Below are 18,486 nucleotides of genomic sequence, written 5' to 3'. Positions count from 1 at the left end.
CCGTATGTTTGTCCGTCCATCACTATGAACTGTATCTCATGAACCGTGTTAATACAGTTGAACAGTAAACCGTGTAAGACAGACAGACTGCTGTCACTATAGTAAGCAGGTCATAAATTGGATGGATGATCAATTTTCTGCAGTAGTTCTTTGATTTGTTTGAACCTTCAGTGTCGCGAGTCTGTCTGGCACTTGACCGATGTTTGTGTTTGTAACATTTATATATCTTTATCTAAAGGTTGTATATTTATGGAAGTAGCTCAAATAATCTTTGTAGCATAGATGATGAATAAAAGAATATAATATCTTATTGAATGTTTTTTATTTCTCAAACCCTTGAATGCATCTGTGGACAACTGGTAGGTACAAGGAAATTTATTCGTTATTTTTATTAATAAATAATTAATTTAGAATTATACAAACTTATTGGTAGAAAATGAGTCGTATGACGATATTTATTTCTTCTTTTTATAATTAAATAATGATCTAATAATGCGAATATTATAATACTGGCTTATTTACTAGGTCACTGAGTTATAAATTCATAATCTCTTTTCTAATACAGTCGTTATTTAACATTGTTTATAAATAATTTATCTTATTAATAATAAAACACATCGATTTCTTATAGCTACAATAACATAGATAAATAATATATTTATAGAATTATATAGCAATGCACGAAAATACATTTAATGATGTATTGTTTGGAAAGGCAGTCTAACTCTTTAAATCCAGAGTGCATAGGTATTTTCTAGGAAGCCGTGTTTCTACCATAGATAACATCATTGTTTTTGGGATAGCAGTCAAAATTTGCCTTAGTACAACAAAATAAATAAAAAGTTTTATTCTTTTTTCTTTAAATAAGACATAAAATGTAATGTTACATTGTTTTAAGGGAGAAGCCACCGGCAATCGAAACACAGTCTCCAACTATTACGGTAGTCAGTGGGATGTATAAGAAATATAATTGATTTTATGTCTATATATATATGTTTTTATTTATTTATATATTTCACAAAGTTATATGGCCAGTCGACTAGTTTTCCCTTAGTCTACGCCTGCTAAAAATACTATTTATTACTCCTATGCCTTTTTGTTCTATAACATACTTTCTTTATAGCGACTTAATGTGTGATGGACACACTTTGAAAACAAATTCGTCCATAAAATTACTTTGACAACTGACTAGACATTTATTCCTTAAATCTGTACCCCGTTTGATATTAGAATCGAAAAATATATTCGCCATCATAGCAATTGCCGCGTTAATATTCCCGCTCGGCATTGTTGGCAACACCGAACCATCGACTACATATAAATTGTCTATACCTATGACTTTAAACGAAGTATCCACCACAGCATTTTTTGCATCTGTCAAACCCATCGAACATGTACCAACTGGATGGAAACTCGATAGAGTTAAATGCCGAACATAACATTCCAAATATGAATTTGAAAAAAAGTCATGTTGTTGGCAGCCCGGAAATGGAATATCATTAAGGAACGCGCCACTTATTACCATAGCCTCTGTGGATACTATTTTTTTTATAAATTTCACAGCATCAATCAAAGTTTTTACATCTTCTGCATTAGCAAAATACTTAGGATCTATCAGTGGAGGTACATGTGGGTCTTTACTTTGAATGCTAACTTCACCTCTGCTCTTTGGATGTAACAGCGTCGCTAATATTGTTATAGCATGTTTATCAAACACTTTAGCGAAATAATTATTCCATACATCCTCTTTTAGGACGAAACTTTTTCGCAAATGGCTACCCTTATCTGAGCTTATTCCCACTGGCAACACCATAAACTCGACATCAGGCTGAGAACTATTTTTAGTGGATATAAAGCCAATAGCTTCACATCCTGGTGTCGTGTACGGACCTTTACCGAAAATAAAATATTGAAAAATATGCCACGGATTATATATACTAAAAGAATTAAGTGACAATAATTCATTAAAAAGCACCAAGTCTAAGCCTGTACCTACGTGATCTTGTAAATTTTTTCCTACTGGCAATTCTTTAACTAATGGAATGCCTAAAGACTTGAGGAGAGATCTAGGCCCTATACCAGAAAGTTGTAAAAGTTTAGGACTATTATATGTACCGGCTGATAATATAACACCTTTTTTGGCATACACTCTTTTATTAGCTAGTTGCACACCTACACACTTATTGTTACCAATTAATAACTTTTCCACTAAAGTATTTACTCTCACATACTTATTAACTAAAATGTCTGATATAGCCCATCGCTTACCATTAACTTGTGATAGGATTGGTTCACTAAAACCTACTTTAAAATCACTTTTTATTCGTCCATAACCTAACTGTTCAGCTGCTTTTAAAATATTTGCTGACAGCTCACTAGAGAATTGTAGTTTGCTCAGTTGTAGGATGTTATTTTCAATAAAATTGAACTGTTCTTTGATATATTGTTCACTGTATTTTCCATGAAACCAGTCAACATAATATGATATATTGCCTGTCACATGAATCATGTTGTTTATTTTAGATGAACCACCAAGCATTCTCCCTTGTATGTGCCTGCATTTCTGTAAAAATATAATGATGTTTTACAGATATCATTGATATTATTTGAAGTCTATCCCTATATTTGTATTTCCTTAAATAAATATATAAAATATTAAAAATATTGATTTAAATAGAATTTAAAAATAAAAAAGGGAAATTAGTAGGATAGAAATAGGAATGAAAATAGACAAACATATTATCTATAGCCTGAGTCTGCATTGATTATACAGTTGTAAGTATAAATTCGGCAGATATTATTCCATTCATTAACATAGATTGACTATTAGTCAAACATCAGTGCCATTAATTGCTGATTGGTAATATAAAGATTGACACAGGTGAAGTAACTGGTAAATAGAAAGAAAATTGTTTAAAAGATAGAATCATACTCACATTTCCAACCATGGCAAGACAAGCTTTATCTTGTCTTACTGTATCATACTGCCAATCATACACAGAGCCATGTAACAATGGCCCGAAGATAGGTATTTCAAACAAGGGATTACTATTACCCCCTGCCTCTATTACGATAAATGTGTGGTTAGTCTGAGTTGATAATCTGTGGGCTATTAGAGATCCTGCTGTGCCTGATCCAACTGTAATAAAGAATTATTTTATTTCTGTTACTCAATGTCAGTAAATATATAATTTAATCTTGTATTGTATTTGTAAATTTTACATTATTTTAACCCTCTGAAGTTTCTAATAATATGAAATGCTTACATAATTCAAAGTTATTATCAGTTTTGTGAGAAAATTACTATATTTTAAAAGCATAGATAATAATTTCAAGGGCTTTGTTTTTTTTTTGTAAGATATTTGATAAGAGAATTTTATGATATAAAGTATAAAAAATAATTTGTGGGCAATTTTAATAATTTAAAGTATATGCAAAAACTTACTTACCTATAATAAAATCATATTCTGATTCTATATCCTGTGTAGAATAAAAGAAATCGGTGTAATAAACAATATAAATATATACCGTAAAAATATGTACACACAGACTGAAAAGGAAGAACTGAAATAAATGGATGGGCGACATTATTTAATATATTCATATATAAATATAAGATGTCTACTCCATAATATTTTAATAATAAATTATCACAATTTTTGCCTCCTAATAGGTTATGTTTACATTTTTTTTTGTAAATTGACATTTTTATCTAAACACTTGACATTAGCACATAGTTATCTTCTTGCCATTAGAGAAAAAAAGTCAGTCTTGGCCCTTGGCTCGTTTTTATACTTAATACAATTCATATACGTGTGACTATTGTATTTAAGAAAATGTTACGCGGAAATAAATATATATACGACTAAGTTTTCACTACTTCTTTTATACAGGAATAATTAACTTAGTTCAAAATAAATTCATCTCTATCATGGAATTAGTATAAAATAAAACGGGCACAAGAAAATTCCATTAATTATATTTCCATAAATATTTATTTTATCTTAAAACTAAATAAGCAATATTTGTGGCTCCAATCTTAATCTATCGATAGTTTCTTGCGGCATACAATAGGTAGGGTTCACTCGTTTGATGCGTGTATTGCCAAGTAAAGATAAGCCTGCCAGGCCAAAGAGGGTATGGAACGGGTCAGGAATGTCTCCAGGGCGGTCACTGAAGCCACCAGTCTCCGCATCTTGGCAGGCTAGGATGTATTGCTCTAGATTGTCTTTGTCTACCCAGTGTATTCTATTCAGCATAGAAAGCGACGCCATTACCCACCTAGAAAAAAATAATCATGAGGAATTGTGTATGCATTTTAATTATTTATTAATAAAAACATATTTTTCTATATTCTTACAGAGGAGAAAGCGTGTCAAACAATTCTTACTATAAATTGTAGGTTATAGACATTACTATAATTTAGGGGATTTCCCCTCAAATTTAGGAGATAAGAAATGAAGAAGATTTTTTCTAAATAATTCCATGTTATGTTATGTTTGAGGTGTCCCAGATATATAAATGTTATTTTGTCTTAAGACTGTCTTATATTTTAAAAAATAGTTTACCATGAGTAACACAAGTCAGGCAGCTTCTCAGGTCGTCCATTGAGCCCACCACTAGGCAGCTGTCTCTCACAGAGCCACCAGGCCAACTCATCTGCTTTTAATGCATCCATTCGCTTGCAAATAGATAGTGTTCCTACACAACAGTAGATGAGACCTGCATTTGATTATAACAATGTTAAAATATTATTGAGAATTCTGATTTGAAGAGTTCTAACTAATATTGCGGATTAGTTTACTAGAAATTCTAGTTATAACAAAGGCATTCAGTATATAAAAGTTCTAACTAGAGATTATGTAAGAACACATAACGAAACACTGTTTGAAATTATTATTATTTATTATTATTTTTTTATTATTTTATTTAAGCACACTAACAGCTAAAAAGCTGATGTGTGTGTATTTTATGATTTGAAGAAAACATTTAGTTCATCCAATTATTTTTAAAACTATTCAACGCTAATGCTACTTAATAAAATATATATAATATACTTTTTGATTACATTACATGCTATTTAATACTTAAATATTCTAACATTAATTTTAATCTCATTTAATTATATCACAAGATATTCAATTACAGAGATGCCAAATAATAGAAAAAAATCTCATCTTCAGCACTATAAGCTCACCAGCATGGCTCTCAGAGCCAGGTTTGGACCCAAAGCCGCCATCAAAGTTCATACAACTCAGTACAAAGTCCACTGTTCTGTTCACATTGATTGCATCCAGCCGATGCAAGAGAGATAGGGTCATGACAGCACAGAATGAAAACCTTGTGTCCACTTCACCCCATTTATCACCTATTAAAAACTTATGTTTAATAGTTAAATAAATCTATACTAATTTTACAAAACTGAAGAGTTTTTGGTTTCAACATTCTTGTTGTGTTGGACAGTCTGTTATTGAGGAACTTTATAGACTATCTAATATATAAAATTCTCGTGTCACAGTTTTCGTTGCCATACTCCTCCGAAACGGCTTGACCGATTCTTATGAAATTTTGTGTGCATATCGGGTATGTTTGAGAATCGGCTAACATCTATTTTTCATACCTCTAAATGATCAGAGTAAGGCAGAACAGCGTTTGCCGGGTGCAGCTAGTAATAATATAAAATTCTCGTGTCACAGTTTTCGTTGCCAAACTCCTCCGAAACGGCTGGACCGATTCTTATGAAATTTTGTGTGCATATTGGGTATGTGTGAGAATCGGCCAACATCTATTTTTCATACCCCTAAAGGATAAGAGTAAGGCAGAACAGCGTTTGCCAGGTCAGCTAGTAGACTATAAAAATCACTCTTTAGTAAAAAGGAAGCAGGAACGATAAAATTTCCAATCACTTCTCTTCGTATCAAAGGAATTTCCATGTGTTTCAGTTTAATGTAAAAGTTATTTAAACAAATTTAGAAATTTTAATTACTTTCTTACCAAAAAAGCTACCATCCTCTTGTTGCATTGAAACCACAAATCTAACCACTGCTTCCACATCAATTGCATCTAGTCTATCATACATAGCTAGTACCTAGAAAATTTATTATTGCACTCATGTAACTATGATAATATAATATAATATACTGGCTGCATGCCCAAAAGCTCCATTTGTGTAGGCGTTTAGTAGTCATGATAAACTTTCTTAAAGTTGCATCAAACTGCACATGGTTTGCAAATTTTATTAAAATTGGTCAAGCAGTTTAGGGAATTATTGCAGATAAATATTAGCACACATAATTTATATAAATTCAAGAAGATATTCCCAAAGAAATATTAGAATTTTAAGGAATAATTTGTTAAGTAGGTGAAACCATAGGACACAGCTAGTAGAAAACTTAGATAGAAAATACCTGTACAGCACTTAGAGTATATAGCATGTGTGGATCATGACCAGTGCTGGCTGATATGCCTCCACTCTCACTGTCTTGACACGATGTTATAAATTCTATAATATCTTCCTTTGGCATTCTGGAAAATATTGGGTATTCTCAATATAGGATTAAAAATTTACATTGTTATTTGATTTCATCATCTGTAACTTTAATTTTCAGTGTACGCAGTGTGAAGTCGATTTATTAAGGTGTCAAATGATTACACTGCCCAGGATACTGTTGAACTATATTTAAATATGTTTAAGCAAAGGATTACCTTGACGATTGATCCATCAATTCCATTGCTGTAAGGCTCCAATAAATACCGGACATTCTAAGATATTCCGTCATGCAATATTCGAAGTCATCTTTGTTTAGTCCATATCCAGCTAAATAATCGGAATGCTTTTGTAACAGTAACGTTTTTGGCCTGTCTGCAGACAGAACAACATCCTTAGTTTTGAACGACATCGTATTTGTTTATAAAAATTGAATAATTTACATTTAATAAATATATGATCGAAATTCTAAATGTTCCTCTGATTTTCTGCTATTCTGCGATTTTCTGTCATAACATGTCAACTTCAAATGTCAGATGTCTAACTTTCTCACATACGAGATTAAAACGGTGAGCCTTTTTGGTATTTTCTTTTTTAATTGTTATATCGTCGTCCTTAAAAAAAACCTTGTAATTGCATTATTATTAAATAAAATACATTATTTAGTTAGCAATTATACAAAACATTTCAAATTTCTTTGAACACATGAATTTTCGTTTACTTTGTAAAATGTATATGTCTTTGAAAAAGTATTAACAGATTGATTTTCGAATGAATTTCCTGTAAAACCTTGGTAGAACCTTATGTGTTTTTTTATAAAAGCACAAATCTTGATGTGGCTTCGCGCGCTTGGTGAAAGGGAGTTACATGTTTCACCGCAGTAAAGAATAGCCACTCTGTGCAGTGAAAAGCAATACATAATTTTCTGACATCCTATCTTCGCCACAAAAATGTAAAAGAAGGACAAACAAACAAACACACATTACATAATTTAGTAAGGATTCGCATTTTAAAGGAGGGTGGTTTCACACCCACTCTGCGTTAAATAAAAAAAATCTTGTCTTAAATATGTAACTGTTTACAAACTTGCAGATATAGTATGTTTAAAAATCCAGTCATTTCCCACAACCTTAGTAAAGAGATGACATGATATTATTATTTTAAACTTTTTAACTGTAGAAAATATAAAATATTATTATCAAACTTTAAGTCCAATTCAAAGTAAAAACAAAAATTGTAATTTGCCGCTATGTCAGTTTGTTCCAACATCGTGTAAATACAAAGATGAGTATTTCAAAGTATGCTTAAAGTAGATCAAGTAGAATCTTTAGATACATTTAGAACTATTAAATTCAATTTAGTTTTACTTTCATGTCACAGAAATAATGGCTAGGAAATAAACAGCAAATTATATTACCCATAAATTATGTAATCACTTTGAATGGCTGTCATAATATAACAGATTATAAATTTTATCTTTACAGCATCTCATTACGCTTACTAACTAAAATAAACCGCGTATATAGTTTTTTTTACAACAGATAACTGTTATCAGTGATACAAGGGGCAATAAACAATGAAGTTGACCGGTCGATAACGCTAATTATTACTTAAGCTGTATTCACAGTAAATATCACAAGTTTTTTTCTTTTGGATATCGAAGCTTTTACAGTTGGAAAATGAAAAACATTACAATTAGTAATAATTTATTCAAATATTGTTTATGCGGGAAAATGGCTTGTTGGTGGTTTTGCATGCTCAAAAACTTTTACTTTTTATCAACTCTTGACTCCCAAAATGGGATAAGTTTGAAGCCGGTGTTTGACTGTCTGTATGTGTGTGTCACTGTGAGATCATATCTCTCAAATGGATCCGCTAATTTCCCGACTTCGACGATTTCAATGCTTCAATGCAAGCTGTTTTCCATTTGAAACCCTTGTGAGGGATTTTATCTATGTTTTATGAAAATATGTGCAAAAGAGCGACCGACACAAAATATCGTAATAAATATTATTTTTTTACAACTCTCTCAATATCTTTACTTAACTTGTAATAAACACTATGTTACATTTCAAATTCAATATGGTCGCCAACACAAAAGGGGGTCGAATATATTATTCTTTAGGTATATTTTATAGGCTTAGAGCAAAAACGCTTATTTATGTTGTGATGAAGTTACAAAATTAATTTTGAATTTTTATTAGATATTAAATGAAATGGACATCAATAAAAATTTAAACAAGTTCAATATTTTATTCAAGGACATAAAAATATACATACAAAAAATAAATATTGAAGTTATGATAAAAGACAATACAATTATGTCAAAATACATTAGATATCTGTTGGCACTGTTCTAACTTTGAAAGTGTACGATTTTTTTGGCGCTAATTTTCTACCAATAGTCGTTAAGCAATAGTTGTGCTCGTAGCAAAATATAATACGTAAGTAACAGTTACATTATATTCCCGTTTGCTTTGTATGTTGATAGGCTTCATCGTTACATTCTTTTCAGTTACTTTTTGTTTTATTCTGTTTTCTTTTTTCATTTTTCAGATCGTTACGTTTTCTTTCAACAATACAATAAGTCCGGTATTATTAAGAATTAAGATTTTTGTTATTTTAACACGAAAATTTATATGTTGAACTGTACGAAGCTAGCTCAGCAAAAGGTAGCTTCATCAACAGACCCGTAATGACGCTCACAACTTCTATATACGTTTCTTTATCATGGCACCACCCTTAGAATATTTCCTACAATAGAAGAATCTTCAAAATCGGTGCTTAAACGATGATAACTTCATCATTTAAGCAGATCCAATTGAGATATTTCCTCTTTTATTGAAATCGGTTAAAATGTGTTAAAATCTGACTCCAAATGTAATAAAAATGAAGGTTATTCTGCTTTAATTTGCGGGATTGCTTTAATTGCCCGCCAGATTTATAGCCTGGCTAAATATTCCAAATATGGCAATTTAAAGCTTACTGCTTAGCTTTTTACTGTTTATTCTGTAATTCCAGAGGACAAGTCAATTGAGAAATATGCTGGAGAGAGATGTTTTATCTCTCTGTGTTATGCGCAATTGTATGTTCTAATAAATGTATTCTATTCTATTCTATGTAAAATCCGAATGAATGGTGGGGTACTGTCGACGCCCTTTGCTATATCTAGGGACCTTAGGATATTAGGTAAGTTAGTAAAGTATGTTTATTCCACGTATAAAATGTATATAAGATCAGATTTTAGAAACATTTCAAATGACCTATTTTCTTTTCGAAAAATATGAAATATATTACAATAGATGCAGAAGAAAGCTGTCAGAAAGCGTGCGGACCCTTTTTCAAATAGTGTATCAATAAAGACATAAAAGTACAAGATTTTCTCTCCCTACGTTTGAACCCCCCTAATAATATACAACGTGCCTGTGACAATCCTTCCTGTTGTGTGTCGGAATGAATAAATGTTGTGTGATCAAATTTTTTCTATTCTTTCAAAATTTCTCATTTATAAAGCATTTCAATGCTATAAAACTAAAAATTAAATGAATAAATGTTGTTTATTTATTACTTAAATCACGGCCGAGTACAGCCGGGGCAAGCAGCTAGTATTTAATTCTGTTTAAAATTGTAAGTATAACCGGATATAAATACATATTAAATATTCAAATCTGGGCATTTATTATTTCGAGTTTTCTCTAAGACTATTTTTTATGTCACGTCGGCAATGGCGCTGGTGGGTCGCCTGATGGTAGGCGCTACTACTATCCATGACCATTTGGATAGGCGTAAGGTTGATTGCAGACGTTACGCCTCTTCAAATGAATTGACGACTTCAAATTTCAAAGGGATTAAGAAGTGACCAGAGGAATTAAGGAAAGGACTAGGATATGGGCCTCTCATGATTGAATTCTATAAGGCATCTAGTCATAACAAAAAACGGATTTGAACTGTAATCCTACTTCCTACTATAAATACGAAAGTTTGTAAGGATGTGTGTGCGTTTGTTGCTCTTTCACGCAAAAACTACTGAAACGATTGCAAGTTTGCTACGTAGATAGCTGGACAACTGGAATAACATATAGGCAACTTTTTATCCCCATATTCCTATGGGATACGGACTTACGCGGGTGAAACCGCGGGGCGCAGCTAGTATATGCATATAACTAATTAATATTCTCTCGTTGATATATACAGCACAAGCGATGTAAGTACATAATAAACAAAACAAATTACACTGGGTGTGCACTCTTCAACCAGATAACATGCGGATTTCCCACTCAATATCAAAGATAACGAGGTATTGAACTGAGCTTATCCCATTTTTTCCTCGTTACCTGAAGATGTAACCTTAAAATAAGCTCGAGACACGAGGCCGAGTTCAAATATTGTATTGTATTTGTATTCAGATGTTTGGGAACTTGCACAATCCTAATACCACAAAAATAATATCATCCTACCCTCATATTCGAAGTCACGGGTTTGCTTAGGGCTCACAGTAAAGCTTTCAACATTGAAGTTTAGAAGATTTCGATCAATTATTCGCTATATATTGGATTTTCTCTATCATATCTACGTATAATTTACAATGCTTGTGATGAAATTTATCACATTATTGAAAGCGCCGGTTAAAAGTTATGACGACTGTTAAGAAAGTCAGTTATTAACCTATCTATTTCATTAATCGATATAAAACACAATATTACCTTACATATTTTTATACACATTCTTAATGTTTTGATATATATGAAGATGAATACTAATAGATATAGATCCCAAATCGTGACCAAGAGCCGCGAAAGTGAAGGGTGGAGTTTATTGTCTATATTTAAACGTTTCAATTCTTAGAAATAACTGCAAATACCAAAATTATATTCAAACTAAATATTACAATAATACAATACCTTTAATGTGATCTTTGATATTTACGTTTCAAAACATAGTTAAGTCCTAGGTAATAAAAGGTCTATATCTGTTGTCTTAAAAATAACAATGAAATTTATATTACCGTACTATCATTAACAAATGCTATATATCTCAGCACACACACACACACACACACACACACACACACACACAGGCACACTTTAATACGTAAACACACGTTAGTTGTTACCACAACAATATTAGCTGTGACCATTCAATTGATATTCGAATTAAGATAAATTCCCAGTATGCACTTGACTTTATTATAACAACGAGCTAGTACTATCGTTATTGTTGGCTTGAACGTGACATTGGAGCGTGTGATACGTTTTTAGTTAAAATTTGAGGGTAAGTCTATATAACTTTATTAATAAACAATTAATTCATGATGAACTACGCTATTAAGATGTTGTTATAAGACAAAAATGTTTGTCAAAGCTTGCTTGTGAATAATTTATTAGTGTGAATGAATTCTCAAGTATTTTCAATTAATTCTAAATTTGTTTAGTACTTAGAAAATACAGTTTTGTGCATGTAATTATAAATAGTCTATCTAGGTACCTACTAACCACTGATAGCATAATACTATTCTAGGAGAACTAAAATAAAAATAAATAATTGACTTTTATTCAAATATATATAAATGACAGGTGACGTCGTTTATCCTGTATGGGCTCCTAAATGACTTAACCGATTTTAATAAGTGCATTTTTATCCAATTTAAAAGTTATATATAAATTACGTGTCATGTTGTTTGTCCACTATGGACTCCAAAATTATGAACTACAAAACAATTTACACATGTACAGTTTTAGTTTTATCCAACTTGAAAGATAGGATAGTTTGTATGTCAATTACAATAAATAATAAGTCTACCCGGGGGGAGGCGGGGAGAGCACCTAGTTATGAGATAAAATTGAATTCGATGAATCATTGTCATTATTATCTTCATCAACACTTACATAGAAATAAAGCTGTTTGAATATTCTCTATTTATCTCTACTAATATTAACAAACGAATGTAACTCTGTCTATCTGTTTATCTCTTCTTCACGCCCAAACCACTGAACCGATTTGGACGACTTTGGTACAGATATAACATGAGACTCTAGAAATAACAAAGGATAGCTTCGCCGGAAATACCACGTGGATAAGAACTATGTGGGTAAGCCCCGGGGTGGTCAATTTTTCCCATACTATACAGACGAAGCTGCGGACGGAAAGCTAGATATATTAATATAATAATGTTGTAGTGTACTAAATAAAAGAAACAAATGAAGCAAATGAAGCAATTGAATTTGAGTTAAAAAATATATATATATATAGCTATTACATTTCGCCGAACCTATAAGATAAAAAATATATTTATTTGTCATATCATTCAGTCATAAAATGTTCATTACCTCAGTATGTTATATTAGCGAAATGACTATCATTATATAACCATGTTTATTGACGAACACTTTCCATTTTAGAGTTTTCAAGAATAGATAAGAAATACCTACATACTCCTTACAAAGATAGGAAATATAGATACCATAAAAACAGTATTTGTAAAAAAATCTCGCAACATAGTTCTTCTATTGTAAAAAGTTGTGAGATTCGTGTTATACCAAGTCTGTCATCATTTTATTCAATCCATGTTCAAAGGGCCTTCTGTCTTAAGTTTATTTATTTATTTATAATGTCCTGTACTAACGTGTACAAGCGTTGACAGGAAGCAATATAAACGAATACTTTTGAGTTATGGACCAAGTGATTAATTAGAGAATCGCTTCTATTATTATAAATGCAAAAGTAGCTCTAGTATGAAGATAAAACTTGGGAAAGGACATAGGATACTTTATATCGCGAAAAAAAGGGTAGAAGGGGTTGAAATAGGGAATGAAAGTTCGTCATTGTCAAAGAGATTTTGATGAAATTTGGTATGAAGATGGAGCTGAACTTGGGAAAGGATCGTACATTTTAGAAGTTTAAGTCTTAGGTCTAGACATTGGGAAGACTATAGGCTACTCCATATAAGTGTATAATCTATGGGCTACTCCTTATCATGTAGCGCGATATAACCGATTTCCATGCGGGCGAAGCCGTCTGCTGAAAGCTATGTATTTATAATGCAAGTACAAGTAAAATCAATAGAAAAATATTAATTTAATGGTTGTTTTCCAATTAATACAAGTGGAGTGTGAGGTGTACTTGAAATTATATTCGGTTATAATTTCTAGACTCGCCTATTAATATTTTACGGCGTACCAATAAAACACGCATAAGATAGCGTTCTATTTTTAGACTATTAATGTTAATTGTATGATGCTGTTATTGTTTTAAAGAATATGATAATAGATAGGTTACAATATAAAAGAGGTTGAATTTAATGTTAAAAATGGAATGGATTTTCACAGATAAAATAATACTTTACAAGTTCCATGGGGCCATATTCTTGTGGGGAGTGTGAATAACACTTGTTAAATAGTGTGACATTTTAAGTGGCATATAGGTAGATTCTCTTCAAATTTATACTAGAACTAGCTGCGCCCCGCGGTTTCACTCGCGTAAGTTTGTATCCCGTAGGTATATAGGGATAAAAAGTTGCCTATACGTTATTCCAGTTGTCCAGCTGTCTACGTACCAAATTTCATTCCAATCGATTTGGTAGTTTTTACGTGAAAGAGCAACAAACACACACACACATCCTTACAAACTTTCGCATTTATAATATTAGTAGGATTATAAAGCTGAAGAGTTTGTTTGTTTGTTTGAACGCACTAATCTCAGGAACTACGGGTCCGATTTGAAAAATTCTTTTAGTGTTAGATAACCCATTTATTGAGAAAGTATATATGTACAACGGGCGAAGCGGGGGCGGACTGCTAGAGTGTTTTATAAAATGATGGCGAGCAAATCAGTGTAGAGTAGTTGCTATGTTAAGGTCAATCGAAATATAAGAACCTCGTATCACATTGTCTGTGACATACATAGCTAGAGATTACGCGGGTGATTTTTTTTATTCCTCTTAATATAACATATAATAAAACAACAACAGAATATAAAACAGAAATGGTCTCGCCATTTCTGTTTTTTTTTGTTGTTCTAGGAATTACTATGCTATATGGTTCGCCAAATTATTTACTCTTTGTCTATTATCTGATTGTATATGCGACAATCAAGCAAAAACCACTGGGTAGGTTTTGGCTGAATTTTATTAAGTTGTAGACCAATATTAGATTCAGCTTAGAGGCTCCATTTTGTTAAAAATATATTTATTTCATCCATAGGTGATAGGTACTTGTATCAAAAATTCAATAAGTATATATGTTTATTGTCCACGCGAGCGAAGCCGCGGGCGGTAATTACTAATTTGTTTATGAATAAAATTCTCTATAAAATTAGCTATCACACAATAAAGTATTGATATACTATATTACGGATCATATTTTAAATTTATCGGTTTTTATTAGGGGGTAAAACGTATCGATATTTATGTAGTTATAAACTTAGCTAAGAGTGTTTTATATTGTTTAGAGGCGAGAAAACGAAACGATCAAACAAATGAATTATAATTACATAACACGATGTTACAATACCTACGTATTATGCATTCTATTTAAATTGTAGATTTTTTTTTACTATTGATTGACATAATCGATTCTTTTCCAAAAAGGTTTCAATATATATTACAAATCACGAACCTGCTTTCAATATTATTCCTGAAATAATGTCTGATGTCATGAAAAAATGTGTTCGGGGTTAAACTAGTTTGATTTGAAAAACCTGTTAAAAGTTTCAGTCGAGTTTATGGCATGTGCCAAAACTTTATTTGTATAACATAAAATAAATACAAAAATCGTTAGAATGTTGTACATATTTATTTTTCTAATATAAAACTAGCTACATAACCTAAATCGAAAAGGGACTTAATAACTGAATGGAACAACTAACAAGGATCTATAGAAATTAGGGTTGCCAACTATATTTTTTCTTTTTTTTTCGTGTTTGATTTTACGCGAGTATTATACATTTAGAAATTAATGATTATTAAACGGATTTTAAACGCGATTTATTCATTATATTATTAAGTCTCCCCGTGACCACGCTCGCTGTAAAGTGTTCGAAACGTCGGGTTAATAATATTATGAATAAATCGCGTTTAAAATCCGTTAAAAAGTCTTTAATTTTCTAAACTATATTGTTATAAACTATTAAACCTACTTTTTATTTCAGTATACTAATTGCCGTTGAACGAAAATAAAGTATACAAAAAACAGTTTTCATCAAAATTAGCATTTGACACTGTAAGTCTAAAGTGCTCAATGCAGCAAAGTCACATTAATACTAATAATAAAATACCTACTTATATTAAAAATAAAATATGTTGGTAGTTAAATAAACAGTGGTAATTTATCGAGAATACTTTTTGTATTCTTCTCAGGTCTAAATTAACTTTATTTATTATAAAAAGTTGGTAGCCCTAATGGAAATTCAAAGTGAAGAAGGTTACGTTGAAGCTAAAACAATAAAAAGTTCGTGTAACTCAGGCGAACGAGTATTGTTTGTTTTCACTCTAAGCGGCTTTATGATTTTTAGTAAATATTTGCAGGTTCGATTTTTAAGAAGGAATTTCGTTGCGAATAATTGGAAGAACAGAAAATGTTTCTCTATTAATAACTATTTTCCCACAGAAATAAAATAAACAGAAAATAAAAGGTCAGATTCTTATATGTCCTCTAGAGCATTAAATTTAAAAATGCCTAAATAGGCCTTAATAGGCAATTATTCCACATTTGAGATAAATATCTCAAATGTGGAAAATCAAACACGAGATTAATTTCTTATAATTATTATAATGATTTAGTATAACAGAAAAGTTAATTGTTTTTTTTTCAGATGTCAGAAGTGACAGCACAGGGCGAAGCGGCATTGCTGGCGAAAGCGCGGGAAAAATTTGTTTTGACGTTCGGTGTCAAACCGGTGGCGGCGGCCAGCGCACCGGGTCGCGTTAATCTGATTGGTGAACATGTTGACTATTGCGAAGGATTTGTTTTACCTGTGGTTAGTATCTGTCATCGTTTTTATTTGATATTACAAATAAATGTGTTTAAAAAAAACAGTTCTCCACGTTCAAAATATTTTTTAAAATTTTTAACATGGAATAATTGGGTTTTGATATATCGTTTTGGGAAGCGACCGTTGTAAAACTAAGACAAGTTTTAATTGAGAAATAAGAAGAAAAGTTTTTGTTTATTTTATTCTCCTATTGCAGCAAAATAGTAGATACCATATTAAAATGAGAGAAACAGATATATCAATAAGAGAGAAAGAGATGTAACATCAGCTTACAGTACATTGAATTGCAAATAAAATGAAAGCATCAAGATTAAAGAGAGAATACTGATAAGTTTGATTTCATTACTTATAGCCGGTACGCCAGTAAGATTCGTAATTATGGTAATATACTAACATGCCAGTAATTATGGTATTACTTTCTTATGTTTAACTTTTTAACTACCTTCTCTTAAGTATTTTTGTTTTTAACTTGTTCTATTGGCTGCATGGAAGAGATAACTTGTAAGTGATAAGGTCGCCTTCTGTGCTGTAGGTTTTAGCATAATTATTATTGTATTTATTTCTGCTATGTTGACAATAAAATAAAGTGTTTAAAATGAAAATAAACAAAATTCTATTAGGTAACGTAAGTAAAGTAATGTGTATATCTTGATGTGTAATTTTAATAAATTTTCACGTGAAACACCCTTACTAATCAGAATTCAACTTGAACTTCTTACAGTATTGAATCGATTTGGATGAAATTTGGAACAAAAAAGCTTGAGACCTACGTAACAATGTCTTCATGAATTTAGGCATACTTTTCTCAACTCTAATTCCAAGACCAGTATGACCAGGTGTTCGGTTCTAATGTTATGTTTATTTTCTTTTTTTTTTTATGTCATAGCGGGCAACTGGGCTGGTGGTTCGCCCGATGGTAAACGTTCACCACCGCCCATGAACATTCGCAGAAGCTTAGACCTCTGAGAATGCGCTGCCCGCTTTTAAGGCAAAAGGGATGAGGAAGGGATTGATGAATGGAAAAAAGGAATGCACTGGGAAGGGCTAGGACAAGGAAATAGGCCATAGGCAATAGCCAAATAGGCCTAGGACAAGGAAATAGGAAATAGTTATAATTGTGAAGTAGTGTATTAATTAAAATATACATAAAGAATAGAAGGAATTCGATCATTAGACGGGCAAAGCACGACATCTCGGCCACACATGATCCCACCTCAGAAATCGAATTTCTTCTATTCTTTCGGTTTCATAAGTCTAAGGAGCACGCCACTTCATCTATTAAGACAATTAACTGTGAATAAGCTGTCAATTGTCAACCATAGTGTACCAATATAATTAAAATAAATAAATATAAATTTGATATATGTTTTTATAGCATTGAATTGAAATGCTTTATAAATGAGAATTCAAAGTTTGGCAAAAAGACGCCTGTTCGAATCTCGTCTCGTCATATTTGTGTTTGTATTCTAAAAAAAAAATCTTAAATTCTTAAATTAAGTTTGCTTCATTCATGATATGATTTTTGTGTATAGTGATAGGCAGTAAATAATAAGTAAAGATACATTTTTACCGCGGTTAAAAATCAAATTTTCGTAGCCATTTTCTTCAGTAAGCAATGACAACATTTGGCTACCGTTCAGAAATCACGTTTTGAAGGCGGTTTAATATCAATAAACAGCAACGACCTTGAAGCTCAAAGAGTAATAACCGAGAGGACAGCGATCGGCTTTCATTAAACATAGAGAAAATCCACGAGCGTGTTTATTAGACGGTTTTATGCAATTACGAAACGATCAATATTAATAAAGTCATTTGTGATGTTTACAGAACAACAACTTTATTAGTTTTTGATTTATCGATGACATTTTAAACCTATTACGGCGTGTTGTAAGACGTTGAACTTGTCAGAAAACGGTTCTAAGCAACATTTGTTTTTCTAGTACGAGATCCGGCCGCGTGATTTATACGTTCATATGTTTGATTAATAATACATAATTTTTATCGATATTTAT

At 31.5% G+C, this 18,486-nt stretch overlaps 3 protein-coding genes across 3 annotated transcripts in view; 1 reads left to right on the top strand and 2 right to left on the bottom strand.

The window, feature by feature from the left end:
• Positions 1-304: 304 nt before the first annotated feature.
• Positions 305-3,683, bottom strand: LOC119832678 (glucose dehydrogenase [FAD, quinone]-like). The gene is made up of 3 exons (XM_038356388.1): positions 3,450-3,683; positions 2,937-3,139; positions 305-2,563 (listed from the first exon to the last, which is right to left on the bottom strand). The coding sequence occupies exons 1-3, from the start codon at positions 3,586-3,588 to the stop codon at positions 1,118-1,120; spliced, it is 1,788 nt and encodes a 595-aa protein (XP_038212316.1). The 5' UTR covers positions 3,589-3,683; the 3' UTR covers positions 305-1,117.
• Positions 3,684-3,976: 293 nt separating this feature from the next.
• On the bottom strand, positions 3,977-7,004 carry LOC119832646 (geranylgeranyl transferase type-2 subunit beta). Its single transcript, XM_038356340.1, has 6 exons — positions 6,706-7,004; positions 6,408-6,525; positions 5,995-6,088; positions 5,198-5,368; positions 4,569-4,722; positions 3,977-4,281 (listed from the first exon to the last, which is right to left on the bottom strand). The coding sequence occupies exons 1-6, from the start codon at positions 6,897-6,899 to the stop codon at positions 4,011-4,013; spliced, it is 1,002 nt and encodes a 333-aa protein (XP_038212268.1). The 5' UTR covers positions 6,900-7,004; the 3' UTR covers positions 3,977-4,010.
• A 4,618-nt stretch (positions 7,005-11,622) lies between these two features.
• LOC119832362 (galactokinase-like) overlaps positions 11,623-18,486 on the top strand; it is a 29,110-nt gene continuing 22,246 nt past the window's right edge. The window contains exons 1-2 of the mRNA XM_038356031.1: positions 11,623-11,758; positions 16,295-16,459. Coding sequence (XP_038211959.1) covers positions 16,295-16,459 — 165 coding nt within the window. The 5' untranslated portion in view covers positions 11,623-11,758. The remainder of the gene's footprint in view (positions 11,759-16,294; positions 16,460-18,486) is intronic.

Source organism: Zerene cesonia, chromosome 15 (assembly GCF_012273895.1).
Source record: "Zerene cesonia ecotype Mississippi chromosome 15, Zerene_cesonia_1.1, whole genome shotgun sequence".
NCBI lineage: Eukaryota > Metazoa > Arthropoda > Insecta > Lepidoptera > Pieridae > Zerene > Zerene cesonia.
Note: the sequence above shows the minus strand (reverse complement) of the source record. Positions and strands in the feature narration are given on the sequence as shown.

Coding starts and splice junctions, on each gene's coding strand:
- LOC119832678 (XM_038356388.1), bottom strand. CDS start 3,588: ATGTCGCCCATCCATTTATTTCAGTTCTTCCTTTTCAGTCTGTGTGTA. Junction 3,140..3,449: donor AGAATATGATTTTATTATAG/GTAAGTAAGTTT, acceptor TCTTTATTACAG/TTGGATCAGGCACAGCAGGA. Junction 2,564..2,936: donor GTCTTGCCATGGTTGGAAAT/GTGAGTATGATT, acceptor ATATTTTTACAG/AAATGCAGGCACATACAAGG.
- LOC119832646 (XM_038356340.1), bottom strand. CDS start 6,899: ATGTCGTTCAAAACTAAGGATGTTGTTCTGTCTGCAGACAGGCCAAAA. Junction 5,369..5,994: donor AGAGGATGGTAGCTTTTTTG/GTAAGAAAGTAA, acceptor AGTTTTTAATAG/GTGATAAATGGGGTGAAGTG. Junction 4,282..4,568: donor CCTGACTTGTGTTACTCATG/GTAAACTATTTT, acceptor ATTTTTTTCTAG/GTGGGTAATGGCGTCGCTTT.